At 53.3% G+C, this 20,032-nt stretch overlaps 4 protein-coding genes across 4 annotated transcripts; 2 read left to right on the top strand and 2 right to left on the bottom strand.

Moving 5' to 3' along the window:
* Window positions 1–2,897: 2,897 nt before the first annotated feature.
* Window positions 2,898–4,853, top strand: BDP55DRAFT_541885 (kinase-like domain-containing protein; the record flags this gene model as incomplete). Its single annotated transcript, XM_060568259.1, has 1 exon — window positions 2,898–4,853. The coding sequence occupies one exon, from the start codon at window positions 2,898–2,900 to the stop codon at window positions 4,851–4,853; it is 1,956 nt and encodes a 651-aa protein (XP_060434855.1).
* Window positions 4,854–6,940: 2,087 nt separating this feature from the next.
* BDP55DRAFT_690142 (transmembrane amino acid transporter) lies at window positions 6,941–9,394 on the bottom strand (the record flags this gene model as incomplete). The annotated part of the gene is made up of 7 exons (XM_060576825.1): window positions 6,941–7,094; window positions 7,159–7,553; window positions 7,610–7,675; window positions 7,730–7,890; window positions 7,948–8,360; window positions 8,422–9,111; window positions 9,231–9,394. The coding sequence occupies 7 exons, from the start codon at window positions 9,392–9,394 to the stop codon at window positions 6,941–6,943; spliced, it is 2,043 nt and encodes a 680-aa protein (XP_060434856.1).
* A 3,132-nt stretch (window positions 9,395–12,526) lies between these two features.
* On the top strand, window positions 12,527–13,516 carry BDP55DRAFT_626848 (uncharacterized protein; the record flags this gene model as incomplete). The annotated part of the gene is made up of 2 exons (XM_060571680.1): window positions 12,527–12,933; window positions 13,006–13,516. The coding sequence occupies 2 exons, from the start codon at window positions 12,527–12,529 to the stop codon at window positions 13,514–13,516; spliced, it is 918 nt and encodes a 305-aa protein (XP_060434857.1).
* Window positions 13,517–13,575: 59 nt separating this feature from the next.
* BDP55DRAFT_255922 (WD domain-containing protein) lies at window positions 13,576–16,079 on the bottom strand. The gene is made up of 5 exons (XM_060566304.1): window positions 15,773–16,079; window positions 15,638–15,719; window positions 14,680–15,571; window positions 14,151–14,618; window positions 13,576–14,100 (listed from the first exon to the last, which is right to left on the bottom strand). The coding sequence occupies exons 1-5, from the start codon at window positions 15,903–15,905 to the stop codon at window positions 13,873–13,875; spliced, it is 1,803 nt and encodes a 600-aa protein (XP_060434858.1). The 5' UTR covers window positions 15,906–16,079; the 3' UTR covers window positions 13,576–13,872.
* Window positions 16,080–20,032: the final 3,953 nt, after the last annotated feature.

The following is a 20,032-nucleotide window of genomic DNA, read 5'->3' on the forward strand; positions in this document are numbered from 1 at the left end:
GGTAGACGGCTGCCAGCCCGTTCGGTACCTAGCTCACACCAACTATTTGCACTAGGTTTACCAAGGCACATGGTTGACTTTCCAAGTTGGCCTCGAGGCTCGTCAGTGCGTCAGACTCAGCCAACACTGGGCACCGTGAACCCGTAATGACACCGCTGACGGCACAGTGTCACAGTCTTCACACCCTCAGCTTTCACCGTCCGAGGTCTGGACCTCCAAGCGTGGAGTTGGTTAACGGAGTCGTAAACGGACACCAAAGTAGTCTACAATGTCTACATGCACCTCGAGAGAAGACACAAACATCAGAACAGGCCATTCAGAGACAGCAAGTGGGGCTTCTGGGCTGACCCGGCCTTTCACTCACTGGCCATCTCTTTCGTCTGTTCTCTGCTGCATAGGCATGGAGAGAGAGCTGCTCCCCCCTCCTCCACAGTTCACACACCTGACTGCTGTCTATGTCTGAGGTAGGTTGTCGTGTGTCTGGGGAAGCAACAGAGCGAGCGAAGGGGGGGCTGAGATCTGAGCAGACTGCAGAGCGAGCAATCGAAGTGTCGGTCTGGCTGACAGGATGGAGTCTTTCGGGCATGGCTGGGTTGCGTTGCATCGCGTCTCGTTGCCAGCCCAGCGAGAAAGAAAGCCCAGTCGTGTCCTGCAGGAGGATCAGGACAGCATAGGGTAGTGCATGCTATTGCTGGGTAGCTGGGTATACATACGGATAATATGCAGGAGACGGTTGTCTGGTGCTGGGGATTGGCGAGGGTTGGAGAAAGAGAGTCTGAGAGAGACCTCAGACAAGCAATCCTGCTTTGAATTGCTGTCTGCAAGTTGGTCAAGCGTGCGTTCCGGTCGTCCCAGTCGTCCCACTCCCCTCCCCCCATCATTCCACGTAGCGCGCCATGCTTCCTGTTGACTTGTCCCAGACTGCCCAGTGCCTGTGCCAGGTGCCAGCCCCGTGAGTGCGAATGATACGTACTCTCCCCCACCGCTTTCTCGACCGTCCGTCACCCTTTCCCAAGGATGCTACCTCATAGCATGCTCAGGTAAGGAACCTATCCAGGTACCTCTCTCTCTCTCTGCTCCGCACAAGGTAAGGTACCTACCTAGACTCCCGTCTCCACCTCAGTTTTCTCAGTTCTGGGCCCCCGTCTTCTCGGTACGTATCGCCGCAAATGTACTCGCACCTCACCGTCCCGGGGCTGTCGCAATACGCAGTCCCTCCGGTACGTACTCCCGCGCTCGCCTTTCCACCCCCGGTCTGCCTATCTCGCTCCTCAGTCCTGGTGTTCCTCGCTCTCTTGTCGCTTCCTCTCTCTCTCCCATCCCGTCTTATCCAAGCCAATCCATCCTCGTCCATCCACCTCCATCTTCTTCTTTGGCCGTCTTTTGCTCACACACTCTCTTCACTCACTTACTTCCACACCTCTCTTTCTCTCGCCTTGTATTCCCTGTCCTGCACCAGCCTACCCACCACCACCCATTTGCTTCGTCCAACCTACCTTACCGTACCGTCCTCTCTGCCTCTGCCTGCACTTACCTACTTTACTCTAATACTCCCCCTTCATCATCCTCGCCCTTTCTCTTGTTTGTTTCCTCACTCTACCATCCTTCAATCATCGTCGTCAACGGCCTCTCTTCCTCCTTGCTTGTTAGCCTCCTCTCCCCCGCCTCAACCTCCTCCCTTACCACCACCTTTCGCTCCGACCTCCTTATCATCTACTCGCACATCAACAAATCCACCAATACTCGCAACGCCAGCTCCCGCGTGCCCACCCGCGAGTCATACTGCAAGCAATCACGCAATCTCCTATCACCCTATGCCTTCGAGTTGAACAGTATATCAATCCGTCAACCCATCGACAGAGATAGGATAAGAGAGGCCTCAGGAACCACGATTCCCTACAAACTCCACCAGCCTCGGCAATTTGCTGTCATTGAACATTGACTCACACCTCGTGTCCTTTGACTCACTTCGGCCCTCGCCTTTGTCGCCCAACATCCGTCCACGCTTTAAGCAACGACACCTCACTCATCCTTCGAGATAAGAGCTACCACCTCCCATCGACCGACTCACCAACGATCCTCGCCTGTCGATTCGTTGTTCCACACTCCTCAACGCTCGAATGCTTCCGTAGCCACTACTCTCGCCGATCTCGGTAGTCAGCTTGCTTGCAAGCCGTTGCAATTCACACTTCCAACGACATCTACCCTCGGCCATCGACTTTCACGTCACCCCCCGCCTTTGTGCCTACTTGAGCCAGTAAACCAACGATCAACCGCATAAGCAGTTGGGTGCCACCTCAAAACACAGTCCGAATCCTCTAGCTAGGAATCGACACCTTCATTTCTCTTGCGAATCAACTCTCCAAAGCTGACCTCGCAAACCCCTTCTTCGACCTTCGGGCGCCATTCTCTACACTTTTCCCAGCAAGCTTGCTCTATTTCAATGTCCTCATAACGATACTTCTTTGTCTTTTCCCGGACCACATCGTCCAACCCCATTACGACCAACCAACCAATCAACAACAACAGACTCTCGCTTTCATATGTCCGTCTACAGCAAAAAAATACCCTCAATGAGCCTCTGATAAGTCAACGAAAAGGAGTTAGAAATTCGTCTTGTTTCCTGTTAGATTTGTTCTTTCAACCCTGTACATTCTTGGTAACACCCAAACCCACCTCCTTCTCGATCTACAACAACAAACGATACGAACCCAACGCCATTTACACCCATCATTCTCGATCCAGCAACCACTTGAATATTCCTTCCTCTGCAACGAAGAAACCTCGAAGAAACTTGGAGAAAAGCTTGCTTTAAGGCTGTAACATCACCTTCGCCGCTACCTCGTCGTTTCTCAGTTCGATACCCCGTGCTCCAACACTTCTTTTCCAGTTTCGATATGGCATGCTTGAGAGACAACTTTCAGAATGGCGTGCTCCTCGGTGGTCGGTATGAGACCATCTCTCCCCTCAACCACGGCTCCTTTGGCATGGTCTTCATGGCCAAGGACATCAAGACCAGCGATACCGTTGCCATCAAATGCTTGACTAAGAAGGAAGCTGCCGATGAGTACGGTTTCGACTTTGCCATTGACGAGAAATCCGAGGAGCTCGTTCTTCACAGCCGCCTTGGATCCCACCCCAACATCGTCAACCTTCTCGACACCTTCGAAACCGATGCTCACCTCTACTTGGTTCTGGAGTTCTGCCCCCAGGGTGACTTGTACGAAGCAATCCGCAAGGGCCACGGCCCTCTCGAGACCGAGCATGTCCGACAGTTCATGCTGCAGCTCGTGGATGCCGTCGACTACATCCACTCCAAGGGCATCTTCCACCGGGACATCAAGCCGGAGAACATCTTCCTTACCCAGTCTGGTGAAATGAAGCTTGGCGACTTTGGCCTCGCTACAACCGAGAACTGGACCTTGGAGAACACTGTTGGCAGCGACCGTTACATGTCCCCTGAGCAATACGACTCTGCGGGTGCCGGTTACTCTCCTGCCCAGGCCGACATCTGGGCCATTGGCATCTGCCTCCTCAACATCCTTTTCTCGCGGAACCCTTTCACCACCCCGACCGAGGCGGATCCGCTGTTCTTGGATTTCTCCAGAGACAAGCAATCGCTCTTCGACGTCTTCCCCTCCATGTCGCTGGATACCTATGAGGTCATTGTTCAGTGCATGAGCTTGGATCCTAAGAAGAGATCTCTTGTCGGTGCCCGTTCTGCTCTCCAGCGTGTCATCAGCTTCACCACCACTGAGGAGGATGACGACGACTTCTGCTCCGCTGAGCGTCATGTCATGGCGAGCGCCAACCGTGAGCCTCTTCGCACCCCGTCCATCCAGAGCCCCCAGGTCGACCAGGGTGCGTTCCCCTGGGCCAAGGCCTTGCACGCCAGCCCTCCTCAGCCAATTCGCCAGCTCAGCGCCATCCCCGACGAGGATCTCTTCTCCAAGTCTGGTGAGACCCAGAATTCGGACTGGTTCAGCTCTGCTCAGGCACCTTCGATTTCGTCAACACTCAACTCTAGCCTCGGTATTTCCATGCAGTCTCTTCACATTGGCCGACCCATGAAGGCTGCTCCCCGGCCAATCCCCAAGGTTTCGCCTATGGCCGGCTCCCTCCCCATCAACATGGCCAAGCCTCGCAGCAACCTGTCTTCCATGTCCTTGGTCTTCGGCCGTAAGGACGCCGTCTCCAAGAGCTGGAGCGACATGTGGGATGAGGATGAGGAAGAAGAGGAGGCTGAGCGTGAGAGAGAGATGCAATCTCTCAAGGATCTTAACTCAAGGACCTGGAGCCAGGATGGCAAGTCGGACGACAAGGAAGATGACTGCGAGACGGTGGACGCTACCCCTCTTGCGACCACACCTCAACGCTCCTTCCATGACAGCCACAAGCTGATCCACAACGACATTGACAGCGACCTCGCTGCCGACGGATTCTTCTTTCAACAGTCGTCTCCGCCCAAGGCTAGGCCCATGTTGCCCACATATCAATCGTCGCCTCCTAAGAGGGACAATGTTGACAAGTGGGCTGCGCTGGGTCAGCGTCGCCGTGGCCTGACGGGGTCTTCATATTCCCATATGTCACCAGACGTTCCTCGACAACGAGCAATTGGCTTAGGCTACAATTCCTATGCGGCTGGAGCCAACTCGTTTGCCACGGCCGCTTGGGATCATGGCGGACACCACAACAACCAGATACATCACATCACACAAAAACAATCACCAAAGGATAAGGTCAAGGACTGCCCCTGGAATAAGGGCAGAGATTGGAATTATTGGCGCAAGGAGAAGCGCAACGATCTCGCAGACGTCGAGTGGGTTGGTGGCTGGCAGGAAGCGCATTCCTAGTCGGGTCACCTCTTGTGGTTGGGTTATCACCATCAGGGCATTGCCGCTTCCACCTGACTTTTTAGTTGTGGCAGTAGTCACGACTTGACTGTCGTGAGGATTCTACTTGGGCAAGACAAAACACCTGTTTGGATGAAGGAACTCAACTCGCTTTCTGTGTATTAGATATCTCCAGATTAATGAACAATACCAGAAGTTACCCACTCATATCATCTCTTCTTCACCATTCACTGTGACATGTTTACACTTCCAAGGAATAAATGTTTTCTACTTGCCAACCTCTGGATCATCGTGAGAGCCTTTGTAAGTGCCGTTCTTTGCAACTGGTGAAAGAATAGCGCGTCATGTTACCCCTCACTTGACTCGAGTCATGAGTGATCACCAACCCCATGATAGTCAAGAGATAACAAGGCCCGGTCTATACTATACAGACAAGAAGAACACACTCCACAGGATCGGCAACCCCGGAATTGGCTTAGCACCCTCCTGAGTCCCCCAGCTCTCTATCTATCGTCGGAAGCCCAGTGCAAAGGGGGTTGGTTATATTGATGGGCGGCGGTCATGGCCGTGTATTGTCGACTCCATTGCTTTTTGGACACATAGCATTATTTAACCTTTCCCTCTCCTCCCCTTTGTTCGTACTGTATGATCTTGGACGGTCTGAGGAAAGCCGATAACGGGGTGCGTGACTGTTTGCATATCGAGTACCAATCCCTCCGTATCTGTGGATGTCGATGAAGCCATACATCGTTTTGCCGATCCCTTTGGCCATCCATCCATCTATCGTGCCCCCCTTTGAACTGACTCGACATGTTATCTACTTATCCAGTTGAGCGTCGATTGCCTCAAGATAGAGACGACATGACATAACGTTTCTCTCCAAGTTCCCTCACGAGATACCCTCGGAAAGCGGGGTTGCTAAGGTTTACTAGGGGCTTTTGAATCTTGGTATGGTAGGTGGCAGCCATTGGCTGAGACTTTGTAGGGAGAGACAATGTGTGCGTGTCTGTTCAATCAAGAGGACAGCGGCATTTCTTTCCTTGCTGGCAACGGGGTGTGAGTGATGGCATTGCCAAAATACGGGGGGCCGTTGCGTTGGAGAGAGAGAAAACTAGCCACAATGTCAGTTGGATCTCGTGTGTTCTGTACGCCTGTGTCATTTCAACGTCACCCTGTTGTTGCTGTCTATGGAAAAGACGAAGCACCAACCTCTATCTATTCTCATCCATGATCTCCCATTCCCTAAGGGGCCTTTATTGCCTACCACTAGTTCCTACAAGAGTCTTGGTTCCAGTCATCGATTGTAGCGAGTGTACTATTGGTTCTTTGTGTTGTTTTAGGCACGTAAGTGCGTAAAAAGCTCACCCTTTACAAATATCTCTATACGCAATTACCCTCCAATGGTATAGACTACCAGATACGGACCACTGTAGTTTAATAGTTTAATCCTATCATGGGGCCCTTTAACCCCCGTAGAGCTTTTGCTGGAAAAGGCACCTCCTGCGAGTGTAATATAAGAGTAACATAAGAAAAGCCAGGTTGGTAAACAAGGAACCATTCTTCCTCTTCAGCATACTTCATCTCACGAGAACTGTGAGGCCTTTGATGTGTAACTTGGATGCGGACGTTGTGTTTCTCGAGTCGATGGGCTTTATAGTACGGCGGATTATAGCCTAGTAACTGGCGACTGATAGTTTGAAAGGCTATTGCAATAGTGGTGCCTCAGGATTGTTTACTACTAATCGTAGTGCTTCTTGGAGTATTCTTCATATTACAGTGAGCGTGAAACATGTTGAGCTGTCGTTTCTGAAGTTATGATTATGCTTTCAGTAGTACGGCTTAGTATACATGTGAAGGATTTCTCTTGAATAGAAGTTCCACATGTGCGTAGTCACAAGAGACATGCAGCTCATCAATACATACCATCAACACATCATATTTACAGCAATCTGCTAGCCTTGCAAGCATTATTCCACACTAGGCACCAAAACCAGATGCCGCCAGCGCCGTGCAATGATAGCCAAACGATCGCAACATGAGGACGCCAATTATGCCAGAAGCTATAGCAAAACAGTGACTGACCAGCCCTACTCTGCACCAATGAGGCTCTTGGGCAAGAAGGCCCAGACTGTACCCACGACCGAGAGGATCGTGGAAATGGTCATCAAGACGTAGCAAAGCAGTCTCTCTCGGGGGGAAATCTCCTTGGCGAAGAGTTTTACGTAGAAGGCCAAAGGCAAACTAGAGGTTAGGTCAGATTCGTCTTCTCAACCAACATCAGGCAACGGATAGGGGCAAAACTTACAGCACACAAATCGTGAAGCACAAGGCACTTCCCATAAAAGCCATGATGCTATCAAAAGCTGGGAATAGGATGGAAATGACAAGGAACACCAGGACGGTGACGACACGGATGGCAACCTTCATGATACCGCGGAAGGTGGCAGAGCGTCCGACCATGGCCGAGCTGTCGGCAACAGCTTGCTGGTGGATACCGGTCAAAACTTCCAATGTGGCAACAATGGGGCGAGCGTTGAGCGGAATCTTGGTCAGGGGGATGATGGCGATGAAGATGCAGAGCAAAAAGTTGAGGGCACGGGGGTAGCCACTCGTCTGGAGGATGTTGGCCGTGATCTCATCCATGACACCATCGCCATACATCAACAGGCCGACAACGGCCGTGAAGGCGTCAAGCAGGTACTGGTCAACGGTCAGCAGTGAGCAGAGGGGCCGAGACGAATGTTCCGGCTACTTACAACAGACGTGAAGACCGTCTTGACGGCCCTTGGGTATTTGTGAGGATGACGCATGTCCCTATAAATCTTGTCGGAAAGTCAGCAAACCGTGTGAACTCACTGAGACGGATGAATACTCACATTGGGGAATACACTGTGACCACCCCACGGGCTCATCAACAAGCCGAAACTCAGGGGTAGTGTGCCCCAGTTCGCAGGGAACAGGTAGGTCGTGGCCGGCTCGATGAGAGAGCCCGGAGTTGAGGGCTTAATGAGTCCATCGACCACCAAAATCAAGACGACTGGAAATGCGTATCAGCAATCAGAGCTTGGCGCGGAGGAGAAAAGGGGTAACTCACTGCTGAAACAACACACAATGCCAATGACGCTGGTAAAACTCAAGAGGCGCAGCGGGAGGAAGTTGAGGGGGATCATGATAATCGAACACAGAAGCTTCCACGTGTTGACGCTCAGGAAACCCGGGAATAATAGCGTCAAAGAATCGGCAAACAGGACAATCAGAGCGACACAGGCAGCCAGCAACTCGAGGGTGAAGAGGATACTGGTGGCAATACGCGCATTGCGACCGTAGGAGATATAGGCCAGGTCGGAGAATGTGATGAGGCTGGCGTCGAGATCCATGCACTTGGCCAGAAGCTTGGCCGTGTATGCTGTCACGGCCGCAGAGCCTGCCAAGACGACCATGCCGCAAATCCAACCTGCGTACTTAATACCCATGGGCAAACTCAAAAGACCAACACCGATCAGGACACTGCGCTGCAGGTTAGATTTGCCTAGTCTTTCAACGCGCGCCAAATGGGGCTGCTACTCACTTGATCGAGTTGAAAATGGTTTGGGGTAGCGTGGACTGTCCCTCCACAGTCAAGATAATCTTTCCGTCTTGTTCGACCTCCTTCACGAGAATGGGCATGTTCTCACCGTCAGGCACATTGCCCCCTGCCTCTTGCTGTTGGCGCCAGAGCTCGCCGGCCTGGGCCATTGACGGCTCATCGACATCTGCTATTGTTCCATACGTCCTGTACGAGCTGAAACTTCCAACCAGCGGCGGGGTCGCCAGGTGAGGCGGAACCGCGAAGATGGACTGCGACGGTCGGCGACCACTGCCAAAGCTGGAGCCGCGGAAGGTCCCAGACAGCTCTGCCTCGACTGCCTTGCGCTCGCGGTCGCGGAAATCGGTTTGCACGGCGCTTTCGTCCGCGCCAGAGGGGGAAGAGCCATTCTGGTAGGATGTGCTTGGTGCCGCCTCGGGGGTGGCCTCGAGATGCTGCCTCAGCAGTGAGGTCCTCGGGTGGGAGCCGGACTCGACATGGCTGCGAGAGTAGTCGAGGCCATCGGTGGATGACGAGGCAATCGGGACCTGGTCAGGCGCGAAAACAAAGGACGGCCGTTGAGGAATGACCTCGGCAAAGCCTGCGGCACGCGCCCAACTGCGCGTGAAGGAGCGGATACTGTTGACGCCACCAATATCTGTGATGGCGGCAAGGTGCCGCGTTACTGAAGATCTGTAGGAGGGGTTGGTTAGCGGGGTGAATTGAGGGCATCATGCGCCGAGTAGCAGTGTCCGAGACAGTGGCAGCAAGCTGACGTCAATACTTGCTCGGCCTGGGTAAGAGAGAATAACCTTCTGCGACGGAGTCCGTGAGAACTGCTGCCGTAGTCACCCTCGTCATCTTCTCCTAGGAGCGACTGGTCCTCAGCTACGGCATTGGAGTCGATACTCACGGAGCGCTGGGGTGAGGCGCCCCGTTCGTATTCGTCCCAAGTGGACGGGTTTCTCGAGGGCATGGGGAAAAGCTCGTGGTTTCCAGCAACAACAAAGGTTGGTTCAAGTCGTTCCCACGGCGTCCCTGTTAGAACGACGATTTGACTGCAAAAAAACGGTCGCGACAGTAAGAGAGGAAAAAAGAGAGCAAAGAGGAGGGAGAGGGAAGAAGGGGAAAAAAAAATCTGAAGTCGACTCTTGGGCAGGGTAGACGGTCGCGACTGGGCTATTGTTCGCGCGGGCGTTTTTGAGCCTTGGAGGTGGTATAGAAACCTGGTCGGGACGGAGTAGTAGCACACGGCGTGAGCGCGGCACCTTACTGAGTACGTAGGGGATTTAGTACCTAGGAGCAGCATGTATCGAAAAGGCCGTGTATCGATAAAAGGCAAATGTGCCTTTTCCTCTTACGCACCCCAAGCCAAAGTAAGCAAAGGCTGCAAAGCAAAACCAAGGCACCCCTACTAAGGCCGGCTCCAAGTGGAGTCGTAGCGGGAGATGAGATGGGTTGCTAGTGCAGTGGGTTGTCGGAAGCCCAGGTTGGGTCTTGTCGCAAGTGTCTGCTGAGGTCCGACTGGGTTTTTTCTTTCCTGTCTGGCTCCAGTCTCCACGTCCAAGTGGATAGGAGGGCGGAACGACAGAGATAACAGCGGTTGGTGGCAGTGATCACTGATTGTTACGTTGTGGCGTTAGGAAGAAGTTTTGAACTTTTTTCCCACATCATGACCCAAGAGTTGAGGAAGTCGAATGGGTGTTAGCGTACACTACCTTTATGTACCTATGTGGTGGTGGTCGTCGTGTGCCATGGGTTACGAGTAAGGAGGGAATTAGACGAGAGGGAAAGCTGGAGAACAAACTGAAAGGAGGACGAAGGCGAAGTTGAGCTGTAAATGTTGGAAAGCCAAGGAAGGAACTTCTCTGCTTCTTAATCCAGTTGGACCACCACCGTCCACGATCCCCAAGTCACAAAAAGTCAATGCTTCTTTTTGCCTCTTTTCCCCTCCCTCTTACTTTTCAGATGGTTCAGATGAAGAGGTAAACCGTTGCTTGACACCCCCCAAGGTACCCAACTATCTAGTGTAGGTAGCTATGGCATTGGCATCTTGGAGACACACTGACACAGATCACCATCTAATTCTTAGGTAAGGTAAGGTAAGATGGGGTTCGAGGTGGGCTATCGCCGGCGATATCTGCAGATATGTCATTGGATGACTTGCATTACGGAATCCGAGAACGCAACCCGAGACTGCGACGGCGACGAATAGCAGTCAAGAGATGGTTCGATGCGAGAGCAGAAGGAGAGGATCGAGAGGGGTACCTCTGCCGAGAAGCGGACGCAGACCTGACGGGAGGGTGAAGCATCAACCGGCAACGAGGGCAACAGGGAAAACGTAGGGGCAAGAAAGGATGAAAATTGGAAGCAAACTCTTAGTAAGTCAGCTGGACGTCCAACCTTTGATTTTCATGACGCCGCCTGCATCGTCAAAAGTTGGTCGGCTTATCGCGCCGGCGTCTCTGGTTGGACAATGGCAAGGAATGGAATGGCGCTCGCGCTGTACGTCTGCTGCAAGTGGCAGGGCCTGTTGCAGGGCATTTGCAGGCACTGCAGGGCCTTTGCAGCGGCCAGAACCTGCAAACCTTCAAACTTGAACCAACCCCGGCTCCGCCCTCTCCACCAACTACAACCCACCCCTCGACCCTCCCGGGTTGCTGTGCCGGCCAGCCTGCTTCTCGCCTCTGCGCCTCTCTTAACCGTGCCGTCCCAAGGTATCACAGCACGATACTAGGTAATAGGTGCCAGACGTCTGCAGTACGTAATGTCGTGCGGCAAGTCTTTCGACATCATCTGCCACTGTCTCTTTTTTTTTTCTTCTTTTTATTCCCTGCCTCCACATGTCTTTGCCTACTTACGGGACGATTGTGGAGTCTTGTCATCAAACGGCTGAAGGGCCTTTTCTTTAGCTAAGGAAGTTATCAATATTCCAAGTACCTATCCGTTCAGACTCGCAGAGTAAGGTGACGCGATACTCAGCGGCCGCCGGGTCGAAAACCTCGGATATTGATGGTTTCTATCCGTCCCTTCAAGATAACCGCCCGAGTCCCCCGCCCAGATCTCTCCGCATGCCACCTTGTTACTCACCGCTATTTGCATACTTTTCCCCCGAAAAGGACCACATGACATGTCATCCAAATGCCTTCCTGAGACAGGTTCATGCATGGAGGTTCAGATGCAAATGATGCCATCACCACCCCGCCAAGTAGCTAGATTAGTACGGTAGTAGACTTCGCAACCTATACTTTCCAAAAGTCAAAGTAAGAATCCTGGCAACTAATCATCTGCCGCCGAGCCTCTCTTATTTACCGCAGTACTCCAGATGCTCGAGCCACAATACACATGTTTACGAAAAAATCTCGAAATTTCCAAGATCCCATGACCCTTTTTTCTCTCTGTGACAAGTCAGCGCAGACCAGATCGTGTAACCTCCCTCAGGGCCTCGGACGAATTTACGATGCACTGACACTGTTCCCCTTTCTTTGTTCTCCCTCTAGCTCTTCACGATTACGCCGTTACTCGAGACTTTGCCCTACGTTACAGGGTAGATGTCTTTAGGGATTAGTACATGTGGTAGCGTACCTTGACTGACTCTCTCTACTGCGCCAGCCGCTGGTCTTGTCCCACGTAGCATGCGGCTCAAGCACGCACTCTAGCTGTATCTCTCTGATGAGGGCGAGGGAATATGCCGAAGAAGGAAAGGGAGAATGTGACGGTGAAAAGTGTTTTCTCATGATGAGTGATCGGTACAGACTAAAACGGGTACAATTAACCTTCGCTACGTTACTCGAGGCTAACCGCGCTCCGATCCGAACCAAATCGATCAACATCCGGTCCGTCGTTGCTTCTTTTCCAGCTCAGTGCACGGTCCCTCTTTTCATACAGACAATTCCACACCTCTCACTCTCACCTCACTGCATGGAAGTTTGCGACCTAGGCATGCTATGGTACTTTGTATATCAAACTTTTAGATTCGCGCGCATCACGCCCTACGGCAGCCCACCCACGCCTCACATCTCGAATTTCGTTTAGACTTTCTTGATTTCATCTTGACGTGCTCAAAAGACATCGCTGGCGCGCCAACCAAAAAGGCGCATCTCATAACATGAAAACAACCGCCACCAACACAACCGCCGCAACAACAGCACCAGCACCATCATCGCCAGACGAAACAACCCCAATCGCAACCCTAGTCCCCGTCCTCACCATCCTCGACAGCTTCAACCACCGCAACAAGAACCAGCACCGCGTAGCCCGCTGGTGGTCCGCCTTTGACCGCCTCCGCCGCGCCGTCCGCCGCCTGCACGACGCCCTCGAAGCCCAAGCCCGTCACCGCCGCGCCCTTAGCTTCAAGTCCTCCTCCTCCTCGTTGAAGAAAAGGTCTAGCAGCAGCAGCGGCGGCAGCAGCAAACCCATCGTCAGCAGCGCCGAACGTCGTCAGAATGCGTTGGATGAAGACGTCGCCGCCAGGGTGCGGATGCTGCTCGATTCCACCATCCCCTCGTCCTTCTCGTAAGTTTCCACTTGATATGCCTCCCATTTTGAGGTATACTCGAACCCATATTGACACCAAGGAAACGGCAGAGCCTTTACACAACTAGCAGCAGACAACCAACACGCCGCTCTGGGCCTGGTACTCCTAGGTCTCTTAGCACGCATCAACTCGGTCGTCACACTCCTGGCACCTGCACCTGCACCTACTCCTGCTCCTGCTCTTCGGTCCGAAAAGGCCACCCCAGCAAGCGAGTTCACTCCTACCTTTTCATCATCATCGACGAGCAAAATTGATGCAGCAGTCGCCGTAGCAGATGAGAGACGGCAGCAACAATCCGATTCAAAGGGTCTCGGCGTGGCCATCTCTCGGGACCAGCTCAAGCTAGCTGCGAAACCTTTAGATCACCACCACTCATCATCATCGTCACGGAATGCTGATGAGTCGCCAGCTGCTATCCCTCCAAAGAAGCGCAAGTTGACGACTGGCCCTCCTCTCGAGACCAAAGCTAGCAAGCCAGCAAAGGAGGACAAGCTAGTCAAGAAGAAGAAGAAGTCAAAAAAGACGGACGACTTTGGGGATTTGTTCAGTTCCCTCATGTAGACATTCACAGAACAAAGATTCCCCAATAACACTTAACAACACATCATATAAACGACAGTCATATAAAGTTTCAAATCTTTCATTAGCGACGGCTATTTGCTACGAGATTCCGACGTGTCCCTGCCTGTACGCCCCCTACCGGCCTATGCATCTCTCTTTGAGAATATTCCAAGACATAGACAGGGACAACCTGTTCCACCGCAAACGAAACCCTCCCTAGTAACAGAGCAACCCAACCTCTTCTCTTTGACATCCGCTGTTTGGTATACATATCTGGCCACTAAACAAGCCTTCGCCAAGAAATATCAACTTTACCTCAGATACATGTATTCGGGCCATGACGGAGCGACAGGTTCCTACTGGACGCTTCGGTAAGACCAGATACGCGCCCGCATGTCACCGGAGCCGGTAGCGAAGTAGCCGCCCGTTGGGCTAGGCGCAACTGAAATAACCGAGTTCTTGTGTCCCTGGAGCATCAACTGCGTAGCGCCAGTGCGGGGGTCCCAGAACTGCACGCCACGGTCTTTGGATCCAGACATGACCCAAGCGGCGTCGGGGGTAAGCGCGACGGAGAGAACAAAGTCCTAAATGTGTGAGCCAATCTAATTATCAACTTTGTAGGCAAGCCACTTACCCTGTGACCCTCGAAAGTCTTGACGCAACGGCCGCCCTTAGGTCCGGGGTTAGGCAAGCCGCGAGGCGTGCTAAGCTCCCACATCTTGATCGTCTTATCCAAACTGCCACTGACGAGGTCTCTGCCATTGGGAGAGAAGGCAACACTGTAGACGCTGTCCTTGTGGCCATCGGGACCTTCCAGACGCTCGAGCAGGTAGCCCTGGTGAATGTCCCAAACGCGGACGCTCTTGTCGAGGGAACCAGCGGCAACGTACTTGGTATCGGGAGAGATGGCAACAGTGGTAACACCATCCTCGATAGTCAAGGTGAGAGTATTGGTGCCCTGCTCGATATCCCAGAGACGGACGGTTCTGTCTCCACTGCCAGATGCAATCGTGCGACCGTCGCGGGCGAAGTCGAGCGAGTAGATGTCTTGCTCGTGACCGGAGAAGGTGTTGCGAATCGTTCTAGACTGGATGTCCCAAACCTAAGAAAGAAAACAAAGTTAGTTTGCCCTGTACCCATATGTCTCTTCAGCCAAAACTTACTCTGATCAATTTGTCCTCGGCACCGGTAGCGAGGTACTTGCCATCGGGACTGAAGCAAACGCTACGAATGTACAGATCGCCAGTGATATCCACAGTGTCATCCTGAAGGACACAGAGCTTCTCGCCAGACTGAACGTCGTAAATCTGAGCGGAACGGTTGCAGCCAGTGGCTACGTACTTGCCGTCGTGGCTGAAGCGCACGCAGCAGACTACACTCTCGTGTGCGAGAGTGTGGACAAGATCGACATCCAACATGCGAGGCACGTGTTGATTGAAGATGACGAACCAGTCGTGACCCGATTTCTTTGAGTGAGGCGGCAGGCGATCAGGGTCAAGATCGCCAAGGGCGTTTCCCACAGGCGGAGCGTGGGGGCCCCCCATCCGCGCGTGATCGGGAGTAGGATGGCTGACTTGAGGCGACTGGGTGGCGCCCGGGAAAGGGATGGGAGTGTTGATCTGGGGCGTAGCCGGACCGACAGCTGCAGGTGGTCTTCCGATTCCACGTCTGCCCGGACCCGGCGATGCGGTAGTCTGGGGGGGCTGAGAGCCGAGACCGTTAGATACGGGGCCGCCGGGACCCGGGGGGTATTGCTGGAAAGGCTGCTGCGACTGAGGTGGCGGCGGAGGCGGGACAGGCAGACCTGGAGGTCCCTGGGCCATCTGATGCTGCGGGCCCATTTGCTGGTCTTGAGGGGGAGGAGGGGGCGGAGGAGGGGCCAGCTGGCCCTGGCCACCACCGGTCATGATACCGTTGAATAGACCGGTGCCGGGGGTGATGGAGGGGGGCTGTTGCGACGGGCCCGCGTGGGGAGGAGGACCGCCGATGCTGGGAGGCGCGTTTCCACGAGCTCCCTCAAGCTGGCGGCGGAGCATGGCGATTTCCTCTTCGTATCTGTTCAAGCCATGTTGTTAGTTTCTTGTGGACGGTCTCGGCTCGCGAATGCTTCCATCGACATACTTTTGCTTGAGATTCATCTGCGCCTGCTCCATTGCGTACACCTTTTCTCTAACAAGCTGCATCTCCTGAACCTGAGCCTGGACTGGACAATTCGTTAGCGTGACTGACGATAGGTGTCGAATGCAATCGTCTTACTCTGGTGTTCATAGCCCTCGGTCTGGCGCATCTGGGTGTCGAACTCGGATCTGATTTGCTCGAGGAGCTCATTGAGTCGGGCCGAGTTGTTGGGGGGCACCGCGCCCATGGCGCGATGCGGATACATGGACATGGCTGCGGTTGGAGTCGACAAGATTATTCTAGTCTGGAAACAAACAATTCGCGCCCGGTGGGGTAATTGGTGTTGATGAAGTTGAAGCGGCGAAGTTTGTCAGGGAAAGTAAAACCGAGAGAAACCGCAATTCGAGCGTCGATGATGAAAAGGATGCGTCGGGTTTGGGTTTGAGGTTGTCGTGGCTCGGAAAATTTAGGTGTTGCGGCTATGGGCCCCCTTCAATCGACTGGATGCACTGAGGCAAGGCGCGATTTGCCTTAGGTAAGGTCTAGGGTAGTTGCGTTGACAGCGGCAGAGCCGTCCAGTCAGAAAGACGCAGATGGTCGCTGCGCGATGCGTGATGCGTCAGGGAATCGGTTGGCGTAAGGGGATGATGGAATAGAAAGGCGTTGGGCTCGCGATTGATGATGTTATGTGCGCGGCGCGCGTGTCGAGTCTGTCACGGCGGAGATGGGGGAAAAGAGAGGAAGGGGAAGAAAAGTTCGGGTTAGGCAAAGCAGGTGGAAGGAGAGAAAGGGACCCGTCCTGAAGAGGCTGGCGAGTGGAACGAGAGGAGACGGTGCAAGGTGCAAGGTGCACAGGCGAAAAAAGAAGACGGATGGGAGCCGCCTGGGGATTTGATCCAAAGGTGGGTCCCATCAGAGGTGAACTGCTCTGTGCCGCCCCCCCCCCCCCTGGCTCCAGGTGCACGCCAAGCTAGAGGTAGACGACCGGGAAGTAGCAGGGTCAGTTGAGATACATGCTCAAGATGCAGAGGTACGGCACTAGGGAACCGTAGGCGGGCGTTGAGGGGTACGAAGCAGGCATCACGGGCGATGGCCATGTAGCGTCAGGTATCGACTGGGACACCACTACAGACGTGGAGTCCAGGTCTGTGCGTTTCTATGTTTTTTGTATCTTTTTTATTTCCATCTTGGTGAGCTGGCTCTAAAGGTGGGTCTCTTTCCATGTGGCGCTTGCTCCCAGCGGGGTGTGCTAGGTTTCAATCTGCCCAGGCTTGGGATATGGTACGTGGGCACCTAGACGGCGGCGACTGAATCGGTTCAGTAGGGCAGGGGGCCTTAGTGTTGACGCTAGCTCTCGGAGCGGGGGCGTGTTACTAGTGGGGCGGTGGGGTGCAGGTGCAGCCCGCACTCCGTACCTCGTGCGTACCTCACTCGCAAACCTTCGTCACCAGCCTCTATTTTGCTCGCCTACCGACACCTTACTTGCGTTTCCCAGTAGCCAAGGCAAGTACTCCGTACTCCGTAAGCAACTCGATATGTTACCCTGAGCTGGCTGGCCAATCCCTTAGATTTGATGTGCCAATCCATGTGCCTGTCTCCATTGGCTTGCCCTGAGATCCTTACTACTCAGTCTGCATCATCAATATCGTGCTGCGTAGACTTCTTGCTTACATGCTTGCCATACGGTGCACTGCGATGTTCATGGATATTGATTTCTACGACAGCGACGAATCCACAGTATCGAGTAAGTCAACTGTCATGGCCTGGTCAGAAGTCGAACGCCGTGTGATGAGCAAGACGATTATAACGATCATGGTTCAGGACGTCACCAATCTTTGCTAAACACTGTGGACGACATATTCGATCGATACCCGTACGCAGATGGTCGTTCCCAGAATTGGAAGCATTACGTTCCGGCGTTGGCATCGGACAATTTTCTTTTGGTCCACTAGTAAAGAACCAACTCGGATCGTGATGGGAGTACGTTGAAGCAGATTCTGTCCGGTAAAGAAAGCCCGCTCGACCGTTTTCCCAAACATCGGCAGAGCTCTGTGCAAACTCGCGGCCCCCAAACTTTCAGACTAGAAGTGCTGTTTCTTCGCACGTACGTCGCTGCGGACGGATGTTACAACCCTGGCGGGAGCAGGCCAAAGACAACCCGTTCATAGCCATGTATCACTGCAATGGTCTTTGTTGCCGGCGCGCTCCCAGATGTGTGTGCAATTGAGACAAGAGACGTTGTGCGGGAAGGGGATTCGCCTGCATGCACTTATTATGGGCAGTAGCCACCAGAAAGAAGCTCTCAGCTTGCAAAACCAACTAACAAGTCCAAAAGCATTATCAGATGTAAGGAAGTGTGAGGGGATGAGATGAGACGGGAAGTGAGGGCGGGCAGGCAAATAGGTGGTCAAGGTATGACAACAGGGTTGGGTATTGCGGAAGAAGACAGTCTGAGGAGTTATCGTGAGATGCAGCGCTGCGGCATGGAGATGCGCAACATGGAGATGCGACCGACGAGGTGGCATCCACGACTGGCATGGCAGTGAGGCACCCACCAAAGCACCAAAGCACAAGCATCCAAGCACCACCCACTAGGCCAGGGCAAGCCGCAACCCACTAGGGGAAGGGGGGTGCAAGAGAGTGTGGATAACATGTAGTACAGGGTTTGAGGGCGTGAAGCTATGAACTGTGGATGGGTGGGCCATGGGTTGTGGTTGCGGGTGCGGGTGCAGATGCAGAATGTTCCATTGAAAGACGTGACGGGTTTCCTAGCTTTGAGGGCGGCTGCTGAGGAGCGAGGCACGACAAGGGTTTAGCAAAAGGGGGTGTGTGCGTGAGAGGGGAAGAGAGAGAGAGAAGGAGGGACAGCAGAAGCAACCTGCTGATAGGGGGGTCAAGGTACGAAATGGAAGTATCCGTGCCGTACTGCGCAGTTCTCCATAGACGATGAGAGGCGTGTGTGGTGGGTGTGATGACTGTGAGTGAGAGGGTTGTGCCCGTGGTGGATCGTCTGGTCTGGTATCCGCAGAGCAAAGATGGAAACGAGGGAGAGTTTGACGACGTCTGAGAACCGGGAGAACCTGCGTCAACCTAGCTAACTTGTTAGCGGCCTAGCGCCTGCGCCTACGCTTGAAGCCTCCCTATTCTCTCCTACATACCTTCCCAGCTTCCTTACAGAGTACCTGTTGTCTGTAGACTGTAGTTCTTATATTAACGCAGTATTCGTATACACGAGCAGACGTCTGTAAACCCGCACCAAAATGCGAATAATCTGTCAGAGTGAACGACAACTGCCTATTCGGGATGCGACAGGTTTTCGGTGAGCCAAGGTGAGGAGACTGCCTCTCACCTAAGGTAGGTGACCTCACCTCATAGCTACACTGTATGAGTAGTTGTAGCCACTGATCCAAGATATCCAACATGAACCGCCCATAAAGGACACTTCCCTCTCATCTCATAGTTGGGGCGGGCAGCGCGGACATGATGAGTGATGAAGCCCCCCGCAGGTAATAAGGTTGGGAGGGCGACCAAGCATGTTGCGTTCTTCGGCCATCCGCCCGCCGTGTCACACACCAAGGATCATGGCTCTTGGCCTGTGCTGTGGCCCATCCCATCCTCCTTTTTCCCATCCATGGAAGCTGTCGAAACGTTCCATGCCCGTCGGGCTAGACTTTGGATGCAGTTGGGTTCTAACTTTTTTCTGACATTTACCAAGGTACACAAGAGAAAGAGGATGCCGAAGGGGAGAAAAGGTGAAAACGATGGCTTTCGGAATAGGTAGACCCGCGCACATTTGGTAGAACATTCGGCGACCCCCCGCGTCTCGGCATCGCCAACACAATGTCATAGAGGCATTCCCGTTGTCGCATGCATGCGCCATGCAATGCCATTATTAGCGCGATTACGGTGGTACTAGACACTTATTCACGCGCGCGCACACACAAAACTCTGGGGACTCTGTTGCAGCTGTTGCGGTAACACAAGTCTTGCCTCATTCCACGCACACTCTTGACGATGGTTTCTTTTTTCGCTTCGTTTTCCTTCCTTCTTCCACTCTTGTACATATTCTGCCCATGACTAGTACGCGCGCAAAATCATTCTGTCGACATTAATATGACTAGATTGATCAAAGTGCAACACACTATCCGTAGACAGTATCAGCAGCCATAACATGCCACGCCACACAGCTGCGGAGGCTGACACAACGGCTTAGGTTGCAGATGAGGACACCTCTCATGTTGCCTTGTCTGAAAGTTGAGAATAGACAAGAAACACACAGTAGATCTCGATGGTCGGGCAGATATCTTCTTGATCAATCCTACACAGTGCTTGCTTACCTATCATATCACCAACACCACCAAACGAAACCAAATGAAGCAGGCACGACAGGCTGCTCTT

This window comes from Colletotrichum godetiae (genome assembly GCF_030913485.1).
Source record: "Colletotrichum godetiae strain CBS 193.32 chromosome Unknown BDP55scaffold_4, whole genome shotgun sequence".
Lineage (NCBI taxonomy): Eukaryota > Fungi > Ascomycota > Sordariomycetes > Glomerellales > Glomerellaceae > Colletotrichum > Colletotrichum godetiae.